Below are 21,911 nucleotides of genomic sequence, written 5' to 3' on the forward strand. Positions count from 1 at the left end.
GTTCTCTTCCTTTTTCCCAGTGGTTTTCCCCAGAATGACTGTCCATCTGTCCTGTTTTTGACGACATTCCCATAGACCCCATAGTGCCCATGTCACCCCTAAAATCCCAGCTAGACTTCCCCTTTATCTTCTTTGTTGTCATTTGAAGTTTCAGACTATTCTTTAATGAAAAGATTGGGGGCTTGGGGAGGACACAGAGAGGTTGCCTCCCCCTCCAGGCAGCTTCTGCACAAAGCAAGAACTCTGAGCCTTGGCAGTCTGTCCTCCTCGTCCAGGAGCATTTCTCCATCCTTTGTGACCAAAGCTTGTTTCTTGAGCCATTAGAACCCCTTTCATTAAAGAAATATCTAAAAGGGGAGAAGGTATAGCTCAGTGGTAGAGCGTTTGCTCAGCATGCACAAGGTCCTGGGTTCAATCCCTAGTGCCTCTATTTTTAAAAAATCAATCTAATTACCTCCCCCCCAAATTTTTTTTAATTTTTTAATTAAAATTTTAAAAATAAATCAACATCTAGGCAGTGTGTGTACCACCAAAATCACACCTCCATAAGTTTTATTGTGCTTTTCTATGTCTGTGTTTGCAGTATTAGCATACTCTTTTAAGTGCCTGTAAATGTCTACACTTGAGCCTTAAACCCAGATTAGCGTGGCACTGTAGTTGAAAGGATGTGCTTTGGAGCAGACCAACTTGAGTTTGAATCCTGGCCCTGCTACTGAATAGCTATGCATGTGATGCAAATGACTTATCCTTTCAGAACCTCAGTCTCCTCATCTGTACAATGGGAATTCTAAGACCCACCTCGTGGGTTTTTGTTTTTTTTTTTTAGACTTTATTTACGTGAAATACATAGAATGCTTAGCCCAGTGCCTAGACCACAGCAGGAACTCAATAAATGGAGCCTCCATTGTTACCTACATCACAGTGGGTCTTCAAACTTTGAAAACTTCTCAACTGAGAAGCCCTGTTTGAAATGAGACCTCTAGCAGAAATGAAATACATAAAACATGAGAAAGTAGCGATGATCAGGGAGTTTTTTCATCGTTTGACTCAGACCTGCTGACATTTTTTTTTACATACTGCTAAGCCTTCCAGAAGATTTTTCTGTCTCAGTCACCTGCTCCCTTTTTGAGATGAAGTCCTTCAAGATCAGGGAGCACGTGTCTAAACTCTCTAAATAGCCTCCCCGGATCTTGCATAATAAAGCTGCCATTTTGAGGTAGGCTGGGAAATGCGGTAGCTATTTACACTTGGAATTAAAGCTGTCCTCATTTCCAGCGAATCACTAATTTCGAATTGATAAGGTTAATTAATGCAGGCAGCACATTTGAAGAACCTGTTAGGAAGGGTGGAGGAAAGCCCTTCTGTCAAGGGTGAGGTGAACCTTCCCCACAGAGACTTAGAAATGTACCTCCGCCAGTGGCGGGAGGATGGGAGTCAGGGGAACAGAAAGAGGTAGACGCTGCTTTATCCCACCTCCCTCTTCTTTCCAAGGTCGCTGGTGGAGCAGAGCCATATTCATGAGTTATTTCTAAACTAGGGGAGGGTTCAGGAACAAGCTGTAACTACAAAAAGACACAAAACCAGGGCCTGCTGTTTGAACACAAGACTATCTGTCAGCCTTTGGAGCAGCATCCTGTACACAGGTGTAAACAGATGTACTGCAATGATGACAATTTTGATAAATAAAACTCTCCTTAAAAAAAAACAAATCTCTCCCTGACTAAAAACACATAGAAGAAAACAATGTTTTACCTGCTGGTAATGTATTTTAGAACCACCTTTGTTTCAAATTTCATTGAACAATTATAGACCATACTCACATGCAAATACATTGATATCACTGGCCAATGAAATCTGGCTTCCCATATACTTTTATGTAAGAATGCGGGGGCTTTTTCTAAATTTTAAATGCTTCCTTTTAAAAAAAAAAAGCGAGCTAAATATTTAAAATATTAGGATATAAAAGACCCACTCTCCCACCTTCTAAAAAGAATACTGTCAACATTTCAGTGGTTTTCCTTCATTCTATTAAGTATTTGGTCTTTTAGAAGGTGGTGAATTAATCAGAATTTGGTTAAAAACTGAACTTAAGAAGCAGATATAATGTTATTCCCTTTCTGTAACCTGTTCAGTGCCTTCTCACTTCACTTTGAATAACACCTGAACATCTGTGCTTGCCTTACAAGGCCCTGAGCCCGGGAGCCCCTGCCCCTGCCAGCCTCACCCCATGGTACTCGCTTGCCTTTGCTCACTGGGTCAGGGTGGCCTTCGTCTGTGTCTTCCCCTGGTCCCGCTGTCCCTGTACGGGCATCCACCCCAGAACGCCCATCACTGCCCTCAGCCCAAATGTCATCCCTCAGAGCCGGTGTCTAGACTAGGTCCCTCGTGGGTCACAGCCCCCTGCCCGTTGCTTTCAGAGCATCTCTCAAAGCACACAGGTCTCTGCACCTCCTGCTGCCTGTCTCTCCCTTCCCAGAGGCAGCTCTGGGCAGCAGGGCCACATCTGCCCTGGATCCCACGTGGGGCCTAAGACTAGGAAGGACTCAGTACAGATCTGCTGAGTGAAGGCATGATGGCAGAGGAGCAGTTCCTGAACCGGTTAGGAGTTGGATGAGACGAGATAACCTCTCAGGTTCCTTCCTTTCTAAGAGGAGAGTACAGCTCAGTGGTAGAGAGCATGGCCAGCATGCACAAGGTCCTGGGTTCAGTCCCTAGTACCTCCATGAGAAAAAAAGATCTTAAAACCTTCCTTCCCCACAATACAACAGATTCCGTGAGTTTATGCAGTGGTAACTCGGGCACCACACAGATGTTAGTTAATAAACCTCCAAGATGCGGGTTAAATACCCAAACATCAGAGAGGAAGGAAATAAATGAGATCTTATGTTTTAGTAATTCATACAGATATGTAAGTGTCATCTGGTGCCTAATCACATTTTTGTAGAGATTTCCTTACTGACATAAACGTCACGTATTTTCTCCCAATCAGAGCAGTAGTCATGCCAACAGGACATGCGGTTTCAATATAGGATAGTTTTCAAGGAGTGTGAAATATGTAGAAACCAGCATCTTGAAGATGTGCATTGCACACAGTAGGCAAATGCAAGGCAGATAAAGCTGAAGAAATCAGAGGAACCAATAATCTCTCTTACACACACAGCCCTACAAAGCAGGCAGTTTGATGAGCATCCTTAAAGGCCACCTGCCCCTAGATGTCACTCTTAAGAAGCGTTTTGTATGAGAGATGTCTGGAGCCCATTCCTTGTGTCACTTTAGCCATCAGGCCCCACCAGGTCGCCGCTCCGGGCAGTGCTGTCCCCACGCCAGGGCACACCCAAGTCCCTCAACCTGCACTGTCGGCCCCGCACCCATCTGTACGCGGAGTCCTGACTGGGGTTCTTACCCTTCATTCAGAGTCCATCTCTGTTGCTGTCTCGCTCTCATCTCAGATCCCAGGCTGTTGTGGCCGCTTCTGCCACAGCTCGTCTGCCTCCTAACCCTGCCTATTAACCTGCCTCTAGGACGGGGGCTCTTGCCGGAGACTCTAATCCCAGCCACAGGGACCCCAGAGACCTTCCCCACTGACACCCTTCTGAGTACTGCGGCCACATCACCATTACTCCCCATTCCTAGCCTCTGACTCCCCTTCCTCATGTGGTGACACTTGTCTACACCTCTAACCATCTCCACCTGTCACCTGCCGGGCTGGGCTTCCTCAGCCTCCTGCTCCATCCTGTTGTAGTCACCAGGCCCTGTTTTTCCCCATCCAAGAGAACACACTCATTCAACACACCACAACCTTTCAGGTACTGGGCCGAGCCCAGAGAAGGCTCACATATTTACAGCTTAGTTCCCTTCAGATATGACTGTTCCATCATCCACCCTGATTTAAAGCAATGACTCTTGCCCCAAACTGAACTTGGCTTTTGCGTGTGAAGCATTTCTTCATCATCCATTTGCAGATGATCGCCAGTGTGTCAGACACACGGCTGGGCATAGGTGACACAGGCAGAGACATGGTCCCAGCACACAGCAGAAAAGATGCAGACACAGCCGTGTAGTAAGGATTTCAACACTGGTTTGCAGAGGGAGCAATGAATCCTGTCCCGGGCAATAGAAAAAGGCTGTGGAGTCAAGGGAGCATTTTTTATCGGAGACTTAAGGTCTGAATTTGTTTTTATTTTACCAAGAAGATGCAGAGAGGGGAAGGAACAGCCAGACAGAAAGAACATGAACAAGGGCATGAAGTTAGTATTTAGCATCAGTATTTAGGGACCAAAAGTGCAGTTGTCCGGTATGGATGGAACTTAGGTATACATGGGAATGTGTAGTGGAATTTGAGTCAAGAAAGGAAATGGGGGTCCAACTTGAAGCAGTGCGTGGGCTGGATTAGGGGAGTAAAGAGCAAAGCAGAGAAGTCACTTGGAGCTCAATTAATCACAAATTACTGTAATAAAGACCTATTGTAAGTCAGCAGGGAGATGATGAGTTGAACTGCCCAGAATATACTGAGTTGATAAAGGATTCCCTCTTGGGATTGGCACCCTGGCCAATGAACAAGGTTGAGCTCAGCCCCCTCCATCCAGATGTGAACACCTCAGGAGTTCACTCTCTCCACGCTATCCCATCAGAAGATACTCTCAGAGAATGATCCACATCAGCCATTGGTCGGGGCTTGAATATGTTGGCATGATATCTCCACCAGAAGCAGACTTGCATGGGTTTGTAGAATTGTTAGGACTTGGATAAGCTTGCCAAATTTTATCACTTTTCTGGAAAGGCTATGAATACAAGACTGGAAAGATGGCCTTGGATTGAATTTGTATGTTGATCCACCAGCATGCAGTGTCATTTGGTGCCTAAGATACAAGACCCTGTTACTGCTAAAAATTTACTGAAAATAACCTTCCAACTGGCATCCTTCTCTGAGTGTTTAGTTTCTCTTAGAGAATTGTTTTGTCTACCATAAGAATATTATGCAGGACATTACTCACCGTGTTACAAAGTGTATTCTCTATAAAGGTCCTCTTGCAAAATTTCTATCAGGTCTTAGTCTCTAGAAAAGCTGTGTTTCTCCCAAAAGAATAGTTCTTTAAAATCTTCTGAACATTGGATGAAGTAACAGATTCCATCTTCCTTTTGGCTGCAGATGTCTTTGAAGACCGCCCTCGGCAAGTATTGAGGATTTGGGATGGATAGTTTTAACTTAGTCTCTTTTCCAAACCCATGGTGGTTCGTTTCCTGTGTTATTCCTGTTGCTTTTTCTACCCACGTCTAATTAATGTTATTGTGACTTGTGTATCCAAATAATCCATCTCAGCACTTTTTGGAACAAGGCTAAAAGGCAAATACACACACATACACCTACATCCAGTCTATTTAGAACAGTTTAATTGGAACCTTTAGGTTTCTCATGAGCTTCTAGCTGAATATTTGAAAAGATAGCAGTACAGCCCTTTCCGTGGTCGACAGAGCTAGTCTGAGAATCATTTTCAAGTCCTTAAAGATGACAGTCCTCATTCAGTCTCCACCAGGGCATGGTCAAGTGTCAGGCACAGTCTTTCAGATTTACCAGAAGGCGCTTCTTCCTGCATTACTAGGTCTGCTAATCAGTGACCTTCTCTATTTTGCCAAAATAATTTCTAAAGGCATTGCCTAGCCAATTCATTGATTTTTATTAATAAATAAATAAATAAATAAATAAATAAACAAACAAACAAACAAACCCCTCTTTGACTAAAATATGATTTTTTTCTCCCCTGTCTCCTTCCTCTGGCAGACAGAAGCCACCTTGCTATTTAGGAAAAGGAGGTGGGTGAGAACAGTGCTTCTCATTGATGAATATTTGTGAGTGTTTCTTCTCTCTGTCCTCTCAGCCCTCAATTCTTTTTCTGGAGTTTCAGTTGTATGGTCCTGACATTACTTCCTCATTTTTGTGGCTACGTACAGTCATATTTCACTTCCACTTTGTTTCTAGATGAGAATGGAGGCATTTGGTTTTCAGGCGTCTTTCACGTGACCTTGGACAGTCTAAGGCAGCCACAGCTCATTGATGGTTAAAGAATTAACAGATTGTGTATAGAAAGTAGCTTGTTTTCTGGTTTAGTGAACTGGTAAGTTAGGCCAGTTAACAAATCAAGTCAAAGATCTGACCCTAAAATTGTAATGAATTCCTTTGTTTCTCAGATTTAGGCGAGTGGTAGCTTTGGAAAAGCAATCCTCTCCTTTGCTGCCCGATGCTTCAATTAAGGCGTTTGGATCAACTATGGTAAAGAGCGCACGTGCCGTGTTGGCTCCGTCTACTGGGGAGCCAATGGCATTAACAATACTCCACTGCTCCCCACGTTCACCCTGGTTAACAAGTACGTTACACCAAGTCCCCAATCTTGGGTTCTCCCCTGCCCCTTCTTCTCTGCTCAGTCGTCTACAGCCTTTAACAGGCAGCTGAGAAGGCAGGGTGATGATGGTGAGGTCCATGCCAGGCGGCCCTGGCAGAAGGGAGAGTTCTGTTGCTGCAGCCAGTAACTTCTGTGTTCTGTGCTTCCCCCGCGCTCCCCAAGCCACATCCTCACAGTCCCTCAAACCACAGGCCTCTGCGCTGGGGCAGCGTGGTCAGGGCGCTGAGTGTCAGGGCAGAAATGAAACTTATGGGGCTTTAGTGGGCAAATAAGTGCTCAGCTGGGCCCCTCGTAGCAAGAGCACCACCTGCGGAGTAGCCAGTCTGCCAGATGCGTTCATCTTCCAGCCCAGCCCGGGGCCTGCGCCAGGACACCCCTCCATCAATACCAGTTGGAGTGGGGCTCATCTCCCCACCCAGCCCCCCACCCCCACCCCTCGGTCTCTGCTGTCTGAGAAGACTTCTTGGACAGGTGGTCTAGAAGACAAGGTGACCTCCTCAGCATTGAGGAGTGTGTGCTCAAAATGCAACTTCTCATGCTGTCAGTAACAATAGCCACTGCTTACACAGCACTTGAGTCTCACCACAACCACATGACAGGGGTATTGTCATTACTGCTCTTGTTCTAAGATGAGGAAACAGGTCCAGAGAGGTTAGGTAACTTCTCTGATAACAGCTTGTTGGTAATAGAGCCAAGATTTGAATCCAGGTAGTGAGGTGTGACTCTGTGCTTAGAACCACTGCTCTACACATCTCTAAGCAGAAGATAATTAAATCTGTACCAAGTCTCTAAGTCTGCACAGCCAGTCAGAATTTAGACATCGTGTCTGACCAGTATGGGGCAAGTGGTTAAATTTGGGGATGAAATTTCTTTCTCATAGCAGTGACCCTTGAGTGTAAAAATTAGAATTAATTAAACTCAAGCCGGGAGAAATTCCTTACATAGGTGAGATATCCTGGGAGAGCAATAGGTCAGTTCCTCCCTCTAATGTGTCTCTCTGTGGTTACAGCGATTGGTGAATCGGTGCACTGCCACTTAAATATTTAAAGAGTACCTGTGGATTGGTGTTACAATACCTTGGCCCTAGATTCATTTTCCTCCTCAAAAACTTCCTATTAAAAAGTTTAGCCACACATTGAGCTCAGACAGTAGGGGGTTTGCCCGGAGCCCCCAGTGAACAGAAGGATAGAAAATAATTAAAAATCAGAATGTACTCTAATTCAAAATCAAAAGGCATCCCCATCTAGGCCCTTGTGAAAACGGTGCGAGTTGGCAAATTAATGAGACTGTTGCTTGTGGAGACGTCTGCCCCTGGCCAGTTAATCACCAAGAAATCAGAGACCTTAGTGGGTCCTATGGATGAAGAAAAGAAAGTGATTTCCGTACTTCAGTGGACTCATTAAGAATGCAAGAGCAAGGAGGGGAGGATATAGCTCAGTGCTAGAGTGTGTGCTTAGCATGCATGAGGTCCTGGGTTCAATCCCCAGTACCCCCCCCCCCCTCTCTCTCTCCATATATATACACCTAGTTACCTACCCCTCAAAAAAAGAAATTGAAAAAAGAAGAAGAATGTAAGAGTGCTAAAGCACTGAGCCCGCTTCCAGGGGACAAGTGGTGCCCAGGCTGCGGCAGAAACAGCCCAAATGGTCCCTGGGGTCTGTTGAGTCTCCTGCTTCGTGGTGAGCAAGCAGAAAGAAGAGGCAGCGTTGATCTGCCCTCTGGGTAGGGAAGGGAGAGCACTAACATTTATTGAATCCTTCTTACATGTCAGCCTCTGTGCCAGGCAGTCTATATTCACTGTCTCACTTAAAAAATGCCAGAAGAGTCTGTGGGTTTTTGTACCTGGACAGGGTGATGCGCACAGTCCAGCCTCGAGCCACAGACTGACACAGGCCCGACCACCATCATCACTGCAGTCACCCTGCCACATGCAGGTGACACAGACGAGATCACCTAAAAGCAAAACAAAAATCACTATTAACATTTTGGCCTGTGACTTATGTTCTTTTTTCTGTATAAATATTCTGTGATCATTTACCAAAATGGGATCACGCTACATGTGTTGTTTAATACCTGCTTTTTAATGCAAACACTTTTACATGCTTCTTAACTTTTCTTCTACAGTGTCATTCTGGTAGTTACAGAGCACGCAATTGCTAAAAAGGGTTTGCAGAAGTATCTACAATCTCCAGCTGTATGGGCTTTAGGTTGCTTTCAAGTTTCCACAATTTTAAACAATGTTCTAATGAACACTCTTGGAGATAAATCACTGCAAAATCATCCAGAATTTTTAAGGGTAAACTTCTAGTATGGAAATTGCTGGGTGAAAGGACATACAGACATTTTAAAAGTCAACTTTATTGAGACATAATTCACATAAAGGAGGATTTGGCTTTTCTAGGTGTACCATTCTTTGAATTTTGACAAATGCATCACTTATGTAACCACTGCCACAATTAAGTTATATAACAGTTATAAGTATTTTAAAGCTTTTGATACATGTTATCAAGTTGTCTGCTAGTAAAATTATACCTATCCCCATCTGCCATCAGCCTATGGACGGTTATTCGGATATTACGAAAGGTTAATTGGATATTATCCTTAAAAAGATTTTTTTAAGAGTCTCCAATTTGGTAGATAAATGTTTCCATCTCATTTTATTTTTTTTTCATTTTTTTAAATTGAAGTACAGTCAATTACAATGTGTCAATCTCTGGTGTACGGCACAATGTCCCATTCTTGCATATACATACATATATTAGTTTTCATATTTTTTCCATTAAAGGTTATTACAAGATATTGAGCATAGTTCCCTGTGCTATACAAAAGAAATTTTTTAAATCTATTTTTATATATAGTGACTAACATTTATAAATATCAAACTCCCAAATTTATCCCCTTCTGCCCTCTACCCCCAGTAACCATAAGATTGTTTACTATGTCTGAGTCTGTTTCTGTTTTGTAGATGAATTCAGTGTCCTTTTTTTTTTTAGATACCACGTATGAGTGATATCATACGGTATTTTTACTTCTCTTTCTGGCTTCACTTAGAATGACGATCTCTAGGTCCCATCCATGTTGCTGCAAATGGCATTATTTTGTTGTTTTTATGGTTGAGTAGTATTCCATTGTATAAATATACCACAACTTCTTTATCCAGTCATCTGTCAATGGACACGTAGGTTGGTTCCATGTCTTGGCTATTGTAAATAGTGTTGCTATGAACATTGGGGTGCATGTATCTTTTCCAATGAGAGTTCCCTCCAGATATACCAGAAGTGGGATTGCTGGATCATATGATAGGTCTATTTTTGGTTTTTTTGAGGAATCTCCATACTGTTTTCCATAATGCCTGAACCAAACTGCATTCCTACCAGCAATGTAGGAGGGTTCTCTTTTCTCCACACTCTCTCTAGCATTTATCATTCATGGTCTTTTGAATGAAGGCCATTCCAACTGGTGTGAAGTGATACCTCATTGTAGTTTTGATTCACATTTCTCTGACAATTAGTGATATTGAGCATTTTTTCCATCTCATTTTAAGTTACCTTTATCTGATTGCTAATGAGGTTGCATATTTTTTCATATGCGTATTTTTTATGGTTTTATGTCTTATAGTGTGATATACTCTATCCTTGGCCTGTTTTTATAGCCAACTATTCATCTCTTTCTTGTTGATTTGTAAGAGCTAACAGGGGTCTAGGGGTGAAGAAGTGATCTGTCATGTTGCAAATATGTTTTCTCTTGGCATTTGCCTCTTTTAACATTGTTTATAGCTTTCTTCCTCCAAAATTTGAAGTTTTTGTAATCTCTTCATCTTTTCCTTATAGAGTCCACCTTGGAGGTCTGCTTCATAAAGTCCTTCCTTTCTCATGCCACGATTCTTTAGTTTCTCTTTTTACATTTAAATGTTTAATTCATCTGGAATCTATTTTGGGATATCACATGGAGTAAGCTTTATTTTCTCCCCAAATTATGAGCCAACTGTACTAGTCCCATATATCAAATAATAATAGGTCTTTTCCCAACAGATCTGAGGAGTCACCTTTATTATGTATTTAATATATACTTAAATATGTTTCTGAACTTTCTATTCTGTTTCACCAAATTTCTTATATTTTTTGGAAAAGAATAGATGCTATTTCACAGTTTTAAATATTGTAGTTTTATAATGTATTTTGATATTTAGGATGGCAGGCATTGCTGTTTTTTGCTACTATACTTTTTCAAAACATTCTCCCAGGCCCTAATTATCCCAGATGAACTTAAAACCATGAGTTTAAACATCCAGTCGGAATTTTTATTCAAATTTCATTATATTTATAGATTAACCTGAGAAAAAATTTTCTTCATAATAAGCAGTCTTATCAGTGAGGAACATGCTATGTCACCCTATGTGTTCAAGCTTTCTTTACATAATTCAGTAGATTTTTATGGTTTTAAAAAAACAGGTTCTACCTGTTTTGTGTAGGTGTTTATCTAAGGATCATAGGGGGGTTTTTTGTTTGTTTTAACATTTTTTTATTGAGTTAGTCATTTTACAATGTGTCAAATTCCAGTGTAGAGCACAATTTTTCAGTTATAAATAAACATACACATTTTCATTGTCACATTTTTCACTGTGAGCTACCACAAGATCTTGTATATATTTCCCTGTGCTATACAATATAATCTTGTTTATCTATTCTACATATGCCTGTCAATATCACAAATTTTGAACTCCCAGTCTATCCCTTCCCACCCTCTTCCCCCTTGGCAACCACAAGTTTGTATTCTATGTCTATGAGTCTGTTTCTGTTTTCTATTTATGTTCTTTTTTTTTTTAGATTCTACATATGAGTGATCTCATATGGTGTTTTTCTTTCTCTTTCTGGCTTACTTCACATAGAATGACATTCTCTAGGGATATCCATGTTGCTGCAAATGGCGTTATGTTGTCTTTTTTATGGCTGAACAGTATTCCATTGTATAAATATACCACTTCTTTATCCAGTCACCTGTTGATGGACATTTAGGCTGTTTCCATGTCTTGGCTATTGTAAATAGTGCTGCTATGAACATTGGGGTGCAGGTGTCATCCTGAAGTAGGGTTCCTTCTGGATATATGCCCAGGAGTGGGATTCCTGGGTCATATGGTAAGTCTATTTCTAGTCTTTTGAGGAATCTCCATACTGTTTTCCACAGTGGCTGCACCAAACTGCATTCCCACCAGCAGTGTAGGAGGGTTCCCTTTTCTCCACAGCCTCTCCAGCATTTGTCATTTGTGGACTTTTGAATGATGGCCATTCAGGAATCATGGGGTTTTTTGTTACCATTATTCACAGCATCTGTGTTTTCATTTTACTTTCTAACTAGTGGCCCCTATGTATAGCATTATATTTATTAACTTATAAAAAGCTAGTTTAGTAAAAACTAGTTACAATAGCATTTTAGCTTTTTCCCCTCTTCAGTGTTCCAAGAAGACAGTTATTTGTAAATACTAATGATTTTACCTTCACTTTTCTGACTTTATCCAATTTCTTTTTCCAGTACTCACTATTCAGAATGATTTTGAGTGGTAATTTCAGGTGATCCCTCACACCATTACATTTTAGTCACATGTTAAGTTATATGTTACTTTTAGAAAAATCAAAAGTAGATTTTAATCCAGTACCTTAGGAGGAACTACTCTTGCAATTTTGTAATAAACCCTCATTGGCAAGGGTGTTATTCTTTTAACATTTCATTCAGTATTTTATTTGAAATATTTAAACCTGTAATCATTAATTTCAGTTTTCTTTAACACGCCACCTTTGCGAAATTGTAATATTAAAGTTGGACTATTCTCATGTCGTAAAACTGGGAACCTTGCAGCTTTTTCTCCATGCAGGAACAATTTAATTGACATGAGCATGCCTTTTGCTTATGAAGTGGATTTAACTCACCTGTATCACCTACGCCAGGGCTTTTAGAGGAGGCACCGGCCATGGCATAGCATAAAGCCTGTTACCGATGGCATGTTCGTGTGCCCGCCACACCATGAGGCCAAACAAACCAAAAGGTCGGAGTTTGGAGTGGAGAAAGGTTTATTGTAGGGCCGAGCAAAGAGGATGAGGAGGCTCATGCCCAAGAAAACCCCAAACTCCTCAAACGGTTTCAGCAAAGCCTATATAAAGGCCAGATGAGGGAAGGGGGTAGCAGGGTACATGATCAGCTCGTACACAATTCTCCGGTTGATGCCAAGGGAACAGGGCAATCAACACTATCAACCCCTAGGCACCAGAAGGTCTGGGGGCTACACGATCTCCATCATCAAGTAGTTAGTTTCTCCCCTTTGGCGGTGGTTTTAAGCATCTGAGAAACTCAGGAAATATACATGAGATACTATTATCTGGGTGTTCCAGAGGGAGCTACAGCAGAGGATATGGGGGAGGCGTCTGACCCTTAAAGGCCCCACAGAGTGCTACTCGGTTTCAAGCTCTCTCTCACTCAGTATTCAGAATTTATATTAAAATTTCATAGGTCAACTCAGGAAGGCACCTCTTATCTATGTGGCCCACTGTTCCCTATAGCAGCGTACCTGTTAAACTTTCCTAAACTTTTCTCCGTCTCTGGTAATTCTCCCAATCCGCGTGTCACTGCTGCCATGTGTTCCCGCAACAAATGTCAAGACCTGTGGTCTAAATATAAACTGAAATAAAATTAATTATATTATTCTTCTAAAAAAATTTCAAAGCTCATTCAACAGTTCTGAGCGTCAGACAATGAAAAAACTGATTCATCCGTTTTCTTAGAACAGGACAAATGCTAAAGATGAAAACTAGCTAAATCTCAAATGCTGCCTTTCTTTCTCTTTTTTGGATTCCATTAGCTCTTGGCAAACATTATTTACGCTGACAAAAAGTGTACTGATTCCAGTAAGGTGTTTTAAAACAGACTCCTTCCTCTTCAGAGACTACAGAAATTTCCACTCTCAATTTCCCAGGCAAGAAATCGAAGTAAAAAGGTAGAGTAAAGAATAAGATGAAGTTTACTGTATCAGTTAGTTTTCCTTGTGCACACGCTGGATGTATGCAACCACACTGAAGTGCTTAAGAGATGATAAAAGCCGTTTATGTTCTCAAGTTTTTTATTTGAGGCAGGGGACCTGCCTTGCTTGTGATGACTTCCTCTGTGGGACAGGATAATGCCATGTAAATTTCAAAAGCTCACTGGTCTTTAGCCTCTTTAGTCACCACAACAACAGTTAATACCGGCTCCTTTTCCTTTACCCAGGACGTCTGCGTTAAGGCTTACCTAGCCCTTCGTCATCACACAAACCTGCTGATCATCCTGTTCTCCATGATGCTGATGACTGGGATGCCCCAGCTAACCAGCAAAGAAGACATTGACTACATTCGGGATGCCCTCACAGTGGGGAAAAGTGAGGAGGACGCTAAGAAGTATTTTCTGGATCAGATTGAAGTTTGCAGAGACAAAGGATGGACTGTGCAGTTTAACTGGTTCCTGCATCTTGTTCTTGGCATCAAACAAGGAGAGAAACATTCCGCCTAATACTTCGGGCTGGAATTAGAAACGAGTTAGTGTTCTAAGGCTTTAAATCAGCATGACAGTCATCGAAAGTGATTTAAAATGTCATAGAAAAAAAAAGTCATAGGACATTATGAAAGCTGGTACATGAGAAGTATAGCTATTTCCTAGCTGAACTCTTCATGAAGAAAAATCTTGGCACATCTGAAGTAATGTTCACTTTCAGGCTTATTTGCTGGTTTGTTTTTTCTCATTTGTCTTGGTGAGTATGGAGAACATTCTGAGTTTCAGCAGCCTAATTACGTCCTCATCGTGACTGATGTTTTGACTATCAGATTATTGAGTGCTTCTGGAAATTCTTGAGAATAACTGAATGAAAAATAACATCTATTTTCATCTGGGTTTCCTCCCAATTTTGGTTACCCTCGTGTTTCTCAAACTCTTCACAGAAAAAATGTGATCGTTGTAACTTCTGTCTCACTCCTTAAATGCTGCTTCCAGACATCCCCTCCAGGTCTGCAGATGTTAGTGATGTGCTAAAAGTGAGGAAATCGAGCTGGTCTTTTCAGTGTCTTTTGTGTCATTAGATTCTGTTACCACTGAGACTCACAAACACAAATGGAAAGTCGTAACCTTTGTGCCCTGGCCCTTCTCTGCTGGCTTGGTTCCAAGTTATGAACAGTAACATTTGTCTCAACTCTGCCCACAGAGTGAACCATCAAGTCTCTAGCACAGAAACAGGAAGTGACTAAAGGGAGTCATTTGAGGCCTTTATAGTCACCCCACACACACATCCCCCCGCCTTTTCCCTGCTTCTCTTCTTCCTCAGTTGCCACCTTCCCACAACTCCTGACACACAGTTCTAAAATATTCAAGAACACCTTTTACCCTAGAACTCAAAAATTAGTTGAAAAAGGATTTCTCCTCCAGAGTTACTGTAATTTTAGGTACTTATTTGTAAAGACATTTGGTGAGGTTTTTGGCTTTTTTTTTTAAGTTTATTTTTAAAGGAGACACTCTAGAAAATATGGATGCGTTTCCAAATGCCTTAATTTTCGATGTTGGTCTGAGCAGTTTTTCCTTTCTTTTTAATGGAAGTAGCTATCTGACATCTAAAACGTCCTCCCGGTTAGGAAGAACACTGTCCTCTTCCATCTTGCAGTTGAAAAGACTTTACACTTCAATGCATTCTTCAGATTTCCTAAAAATAACTGAAATGTCTTCTTTAAAAACTCTTTTCATCTCTTAAGTATTTTATTATTTATTGGAAGTGTTGCTTAACAGAGAAAGATCATTAAATTATTTATAAAATATTTTTAAATTACCAATGGTTAATAATTTACATAGAAATAACTGTGTGCATGGTGTCTGTTTAAGTATAATCAGATATAAATATATATTTAATTTTTTAATTTTCTAAAGAGACACCTGTTTGGTGTAGCCCAGACCTTTATTTTTGAGTACACAAAAGCCCAGTGGTTCTTATGTCTGGCTGCAAATCAGAATCACCAGGATACTTTAAAAAGTACCCTGCCTGAGTGCCCAACCTCACTCAGGTTATAATGAATTAGTCTGGGATGAGACCTAGATCGCACTGTTTGTCCAAGTCTTCCAGGTGATTCTAATATGCAGCAAGAGTTTGGAAGCCCCGATGGCCTTTGAAACTGTAGGGAACACTGCTTCCTTGCCCACTGAGCCTTTCCCCGGCTCCTAATGTATTGAGAAAGAGTTCCTCTTCCTTGACAACTTGTCCTTTTAAAATCATGCTCTGACCCCTATACAGAGGACCATGCCTGTAATGAAATATTTATTCCTCTATGTGAATGGAGAGGAGACATTTTATAGCATTTTTTTGGACCAATTCCCCACCATTCTTTTGAAGAACAGGAAGAATGGTACTTTCTAATTCAGAAGAGGATGTTTCATTATTCTTATAAAGCACGGTCGAGCTCAGACCTTGTACAGATTTCACTTTTTGTCTGAATTGCTGAAATAATTGTCTTAATAATAGAAGAATTGCAGAAGAATGTATCATATTTAGCTTATCAGTGCACGTGTGTACAAATTTGCTCTTCAAATGAACAAGTTCTTTCATTATGCTGACTATATATATATATATATATATATATATATATATATACACACACACACATATTACACTGGGCTTGATTCTTCCATATTGCAATGAAGGTATAATTTTAATTCTATAGACTTATACATAAACAAAAACCACCTTTGTGTGCTTCCTTCATGGTCTCCAATGAATCACATGACCCACAACTTGTATACCTTTGAAACTGTCCTAGAACTCAGGACATCTTCCTATTGGAAGGAGAAGTTGGGAACTACCCACACCCCATCATCAATGCCAAATGAAAACAGAGATCACAAGTCAGGTTATTCAAGTCAAAGCAGCTTTTATGTGAATCTAGGACTGGCTACATTTGCAGAGCCCAGCACAGAATGAAAATGCCAGGGCTGTGGTTCACAAGTGATTAAGAGATTCAAGCTGGCAACAGTGGAGTACAAAACCTTCTGAACATGAGTCACTGCACAGTTCACAAGCCCAGGGAGCTGGCACTGGGTGTATCTGAACAATGGCTTTGGTACTCAGCTTACATTTAGACCACAACTGTGTGAGTGCAGGTAACATGCCAGATCAAAATGTTGCTTCTGTTCAAATTGAAATACCTCATCTCTATGGCTGTACGTTAGGTCCTAAAACGCTGACCTATTGCTTTGGGACTGGAACTATGGCCATTAAAGTGAGGCAAAGCAGATTCTCTAGACCCAGTCCCACATGACTGCATTGACTGGCTTCAGTGAGAGTAGGGGTAAGTGGAGATAGTATCATAAAATATATCAGCTCCTTGAGCAAATTCTTGATAAAAAAAAAATAACTTTATTAAATATATCATTTATAGGAGACAAATTTTTTTCAAAGGTTAGATGTAGCAATTCTGTAGTAGAATTTGGAGGCTGTACAAATGGAAATTAATTATTTTTTTGAAATGAGTCTGAAAAATAGTTTCTGGAGTAAATTCTGGCATTTGGTAAGTGAGGCTCTCTCTGCCCTATGAAATAAATTGTAAATTATATTTTACTATGTAAAGAAAAAATTAAAGAAATTTTGATTTTTAAAGCTCCTGCAGTGTTATTTTCTGGTTAATCCAATCTAACAGTTCTGGTCACGAAATCTGGTTCTAGTCTGGTGCTTGTCTGCATTTTCTCAAAGACTCATTTCAGGATAGATACTAGGGAATAAAAGCACACACCTCTGCTTAAGTACCACCCAGAGAACTGGGCGCCTCCCTCTTGTGGGCAGTCCAGTCCTCCCCCAACTTGTATTTGTATTTTCGTCGCAAATTGTTAAATGAAATTTAAAGAAGAGAAAGAATCTGATATCTTGTGTTCTCCACACACATTTTCTAATGTCCAAAAGGCCAGATATTCCTAAAACTCAAATTCTTTCTTTAAAGAAATCTTTATGGAGTGCCCACTACCTACTAGAAACTGTGCTACGTAGTGGGGATTAGAATATGAAACAAGACTGACCCAGTCCCAGTCCTTAAAGAGTTTGTAATTTGCTGGTGATAGCAGATGCATCATCATGGGGGCTGTTGTGGGTTGAACTGTGTCCCCAAAAAGATATGCTGAAGTCTTTAACCCCTGGCATCTGTGAGTGAAAATAGGTTCTGCATGTGTAATCAAGTTTAGATGAAGTGGACTCTAATACATTATGAATGGAATACTTAAGAGAAGGAAGAATGCCCTGTGGTGGAGGAAGAGATTATAATGATGTGTCTATAAGCCAAGGAACTCCTGGGGCTGCCAGAAGCTTGAATAGGAAAGGAAGGATCCTCCCTAGAAGCTTCCAAGGGAGCATGGCCCTACCAACACCTTGGTTTCAGACTTCTAGTCTCCAGAATCGGGAGAGAACACATCTCTCTTGTTTTAAGCCACCAAGTTTGCGATACTTTTTTATGGTATCCCTACAAAACTTATACAATCTCAATAACCAAAAATACTACGGGGGTTTTTTTGTGGGTTAAGGGGATTACAGAATTTAGGTAAGTAAACCTGTTTGATATTTTCTGCTGTTACCAAAAAGAGTGAATTGTGAGCAAAATATATGACAAAGCGCTAATATGCTTAATATATTAAAAAGCTCTAACAATTCAGTAAGAAAAATATAAATATTTCATTAGAAACTGTTGAATTCACAGACACAAAATACATGTGGTCAATAAGCATATGACAGCAGACTCCAAATCACTACTGATTAAACAAATGCAAAGTAAAACGTGAGCTCCTTTTCACCATCAGATAAGTAAATACTGGTACTGCCCAGAGTTGGTGATAATTGAGGGAAAGAACGCTCTATCACAATGTTGAAAACAGATTAAGTTGGTAAATTCGTGCACGGTATTTTGTCAAAATTAAGAAACTGAAGACAGCATCTGTTCTCTGGCCCAGCAAGTCCAATCCAAGAATTCATCCTTCGGAAATTATTGCACAAGTGCAGAAAGACTTACGGGCAAAAACAGTTGCCAGCATTCTTTGTAACAACCAAAAATTGGAAACAACCTAAAAGCCCCTCTCAGTAGCAGCCTGATTAATTAAATCACATCCATACAAGGGACTGCAGAGAAGCCCTTGAAAAGGTAGATCAAAATCTGTTGACAACCAAGTAGACTTATAACTGCTAAGAGGAGACACAAGGTGGTTACAGGACAGTATTACTTTACAGTTATATTCCAGCTAAAATATAGCTTTGTGTATGCATTAAAGGCTGAGAGATATACTCATACCAAACTATTAATAGTGATTTTTTTTTAACCTTTGCATTCATTTTCCCTCTTGGATTTTGGGGGATTTGACCTTCTATTATCCGAATTTCTTGACAAGAGGAAAAAATTAAGTCTTTCATTTTGGGGGAAAAAGTGCTATCTGCATGATAATCGTATCCTTTAGCTTATATCAAGCCTCACTAAAAGCTCAGAAATTTTCTCAAAGGGAAAATAATCACGTGAAGTCAATAATTATCAAGCACAGGCATCAAAGAAAGTAGTTGTTGAAACTTCTTGGCATAAAGATGACAATGTCAAAGCTTCCTGTTTTATCTAATGACACTGCCTGATTGTGACTGTGATACACTAAGGCGCCCGGATCCATCCCCTAAAATGACAATGCTTTTGGAGCAGGAGGGCCTCCAGGGATGCTATCTCTTCAATCACTATGGGATGCCTTGCCTGGCCCAGTTCTCGGCTCTGCAAACCTGTGCAGCCCGTGTGGCCATGCTGAGCTCTCTAGCACACAGTTAAGGCTCCCCTTGGAGGTGCAAACTGCTTCATTTTCACTTCTCATGAATGTCAGATTTTCCCCCTAAGCATTCACTCATTAGTACAGCTTAGTTCTCATTGCCTGCTGCTTTGGTAAGAATTTTCTCTTCTGGGAGCTGGGCTCTGAGTCTGGGTTCATAATGCACATATCAATCTAACTTGGAAGATGTAATGGGGACAGGGACCTACCAAGGAACATAAAATCCACTTGCAGCACTTCTCTGTATCTCACAGCAGATGGACAGTCATCTGAGAACTTTTATACTCAGAGCATTGAGCTCCGAATTCTTTTGATTACACTTAAGAGTTAAAATGGGCCCCTACTATCTGCAGAGAGGTACCTACCATTACCCCCACCATTTCCAGCCACATACAAGGTTTGTTGGCTGAGCAGCATCTCCCACCACTAGATGTAGAACACCAGCTCTTAGGGACCAGGATGGCCTCCCACCCAGCAGCTGTCCTTTGTATCATTACCAAGCACCTGTGCTACAAAACAACTGGCCCTGTGACTACTGAGGGCTTCCGCTGGGGAAATCCCGAGGCCACAAACCACTGCCAAACCCCTGACCTCTCCAAGGCTCTGTTCTCTCTATCTTATGGTTCTGGAAATCAGAAAAGACAATTATTCCTTTTGGGAGCACCTCCTTGCTTAGACAATAATTGCTCATAATGGCAGAGCAGTCTGCAGTTTTCATTGGGTAGATGGTTTTGACACCTCTAATTTATAGAGATTTAAAGGAATCTGAGACTTGAGAGATCCTAGTGGAAATGCGGAGTACACATGTGTAGCTGTAGATGTGCTGTGGACTGAAAGCCAGCAACTTGGGTATAATCTATTTGAGAGTCTGAGCAAGATGCTACAGGAGCAGTTTGGAGCAGATGACGCAGTCAAAAGAGTAGTTAAGTGGCTTTGGCTTTGGCACTAAACCATCCCAAATTCAAGCACTGGCTATCAACTGAAAAAATTGTCTAGTCTCTAAATTTCAGCCCTTTCCTCTATAACTTGGGAGGACAGCAGTACCTCATTTGCAGAATTACTGTGCAGATGAAATGAAATAATGGAAGTGAAGCAGTAAGTAAATGTCTGGCTCTACATTACTGTTATCAATAAACGAAAGCTGTCATTTCTATGCTACTTTTCAAGGAAGGCTGATGAATCTTGAGAAATCAAAATGAAAAGTTTAATGGCATCATTCTTGAAGTGTGACTCTTAGGAGTACTTTCAATGATGGAAATCTTAACAACTTTCTAAGTATGGTGTCTTCCAAGTAGGACTTCAAAGGAGGAGAAATAATTTATATTCTATGTCAACATCAGATACCAAGGAAATCTATATAGCATCTTTCTCTGATGAGTTATTCTAATCAATGCAAATCAGTCCTTGGGTTCTTCTGGGCCTAAGGCAAGTTAGACAAACTAGAATCAACTGGCAAGGCTACTAACTCCTATTTACTTTTTTTCCATCAGCTTTATTGAAGATTAATTCACATAAAATAAGATTCACCAATTTGAATGTGCAATTTGATGAGTTTTGACAAATGTCTATACCCATGTATCTACCACTATAATCAAAACAAAGAACAGCTCCATCCTTCAAAAGTTCTCTTGAGCCTCTTTGTAATCAATTCCCTCCCATCTCTCCACTGAAATTCTTTCTCTAACTATAGTTCTGTCTTTCCTAGAATTTTATATAAATGGACACATACAATCTGTGGTCTTTTGTACCTGGCTTCTATCACATAGCATAATGCTTGTGAAATTTATCTATGTTACCTAATAATATATAATTTAGGAAGGCTCACTTTCTGGACAGATTTGCTGTAGTTCGTTCTAGAGCCAATAAAAAACAAAACAAAACAAAACAAAAAACCTTTCTCTCCCGCTCTCTCCCTGCAAACCAGCTTTCCTCCTATTGGTTGAGCAGGTAACGAAGGAGGGCTGCCTCTCACCTCTCCTCTGGTTTGATGGCCTAGTTGAAACCTCTGGCATCTTTGAGGTCCAATTAAATTGGATTGAAGGCTATGATTGGCTCAGCTTTGGTCAGGTGTCTACTTCAAGGCCACAATTATGATCAGGGAGGTGGGGTTACATGGTGAAAACATGGCTGCCAGGATTTACCCCTACTACACTGGAAACAAGGGCCAGATAACAGGCTAACATTCTGAAAGTCTTCGCCCATGAATGGAGAAATGTAGGTATAGAAACATTTTGGCCAAATTCTCTGCTTCAGTATTTTTTTTTTTTTTTTTTTGCATCTTAAAAACATTTTGGCTAAGTTCTCTTGCTTGAATATTTTTTGTATCTTACAAAATATACCCAAAGACATTCGACTGTATTCACATTGTCTACATAGACTAATTTTTCAGTAGGACACAACTGCCCAATCCAAACATCACTATTGTAATAGAAAAGAACAAATCTGACTCCATATTAGTTCTGTTCCTTTGACTTTAACCCTGTGCTCTGTTTCCTAGGCTTAGTCTTGCTGGTTCTGCACCTTTTGTAAAAGAATGTTGCCTATAGCCTGAAGTATACAGGATAGCCTATTCTCAAGGCTCTAACCTTAAGAAAATAACACTTTTCCATTCATATAAAGATGACAAGTTGCAGAAGAGAAGAGAACGTTTGTTTTGTTGGAGGTTTATAGGGACACCATGAT

General features: G+C 40.7%; 1 protein-coding gene across 5 annotated transcripts in view; it reads left to right on the forward strand.

Annotated features, from left to right (window-relative positions):
- Positions 1-17,053, forward strand: part of PIK3CG (phosphatidylinositol-4,5-bisphosphate 3-kinase catalytic subunit gamma) — a 35,811-nt gene extending 18,758 nt beyond the window's left edge. For all 5 annotated transcript variants that reach the window (XM_074367657.1, XM_010946704.3, XM_074367656.1 and 2 more), the window contains one exon: positions 13,653-17,053. In XM_074367657.1, coding sequence (XP_074223758.1) covers positions 13,653-13,931 — 279 coding nt within the window. In that variant the 3' untranslated portion in view covers positions 13,932-17,053. The remainder of the gene's footprint in view (positions 1-13,652) is intronic.
- Positions 17,054-21,911: the final 4,858 nt, after the last annotated feature.

This window comes from Camelus bactrianus, chromosome 7 (genome assembly GCF_048773025.1).
Source record: "Camelus bactrianus isolate YW-2024 breed Bactrian camel chromosome 7, ASM4877302v1, whole genome shotgun sequence".
Lineage (NCBI taxonomy): Eukaryota > Metazoa > Chordata > Mammalia > Artiodactyla > Camelidae > Camelus > Camelus bactrianus.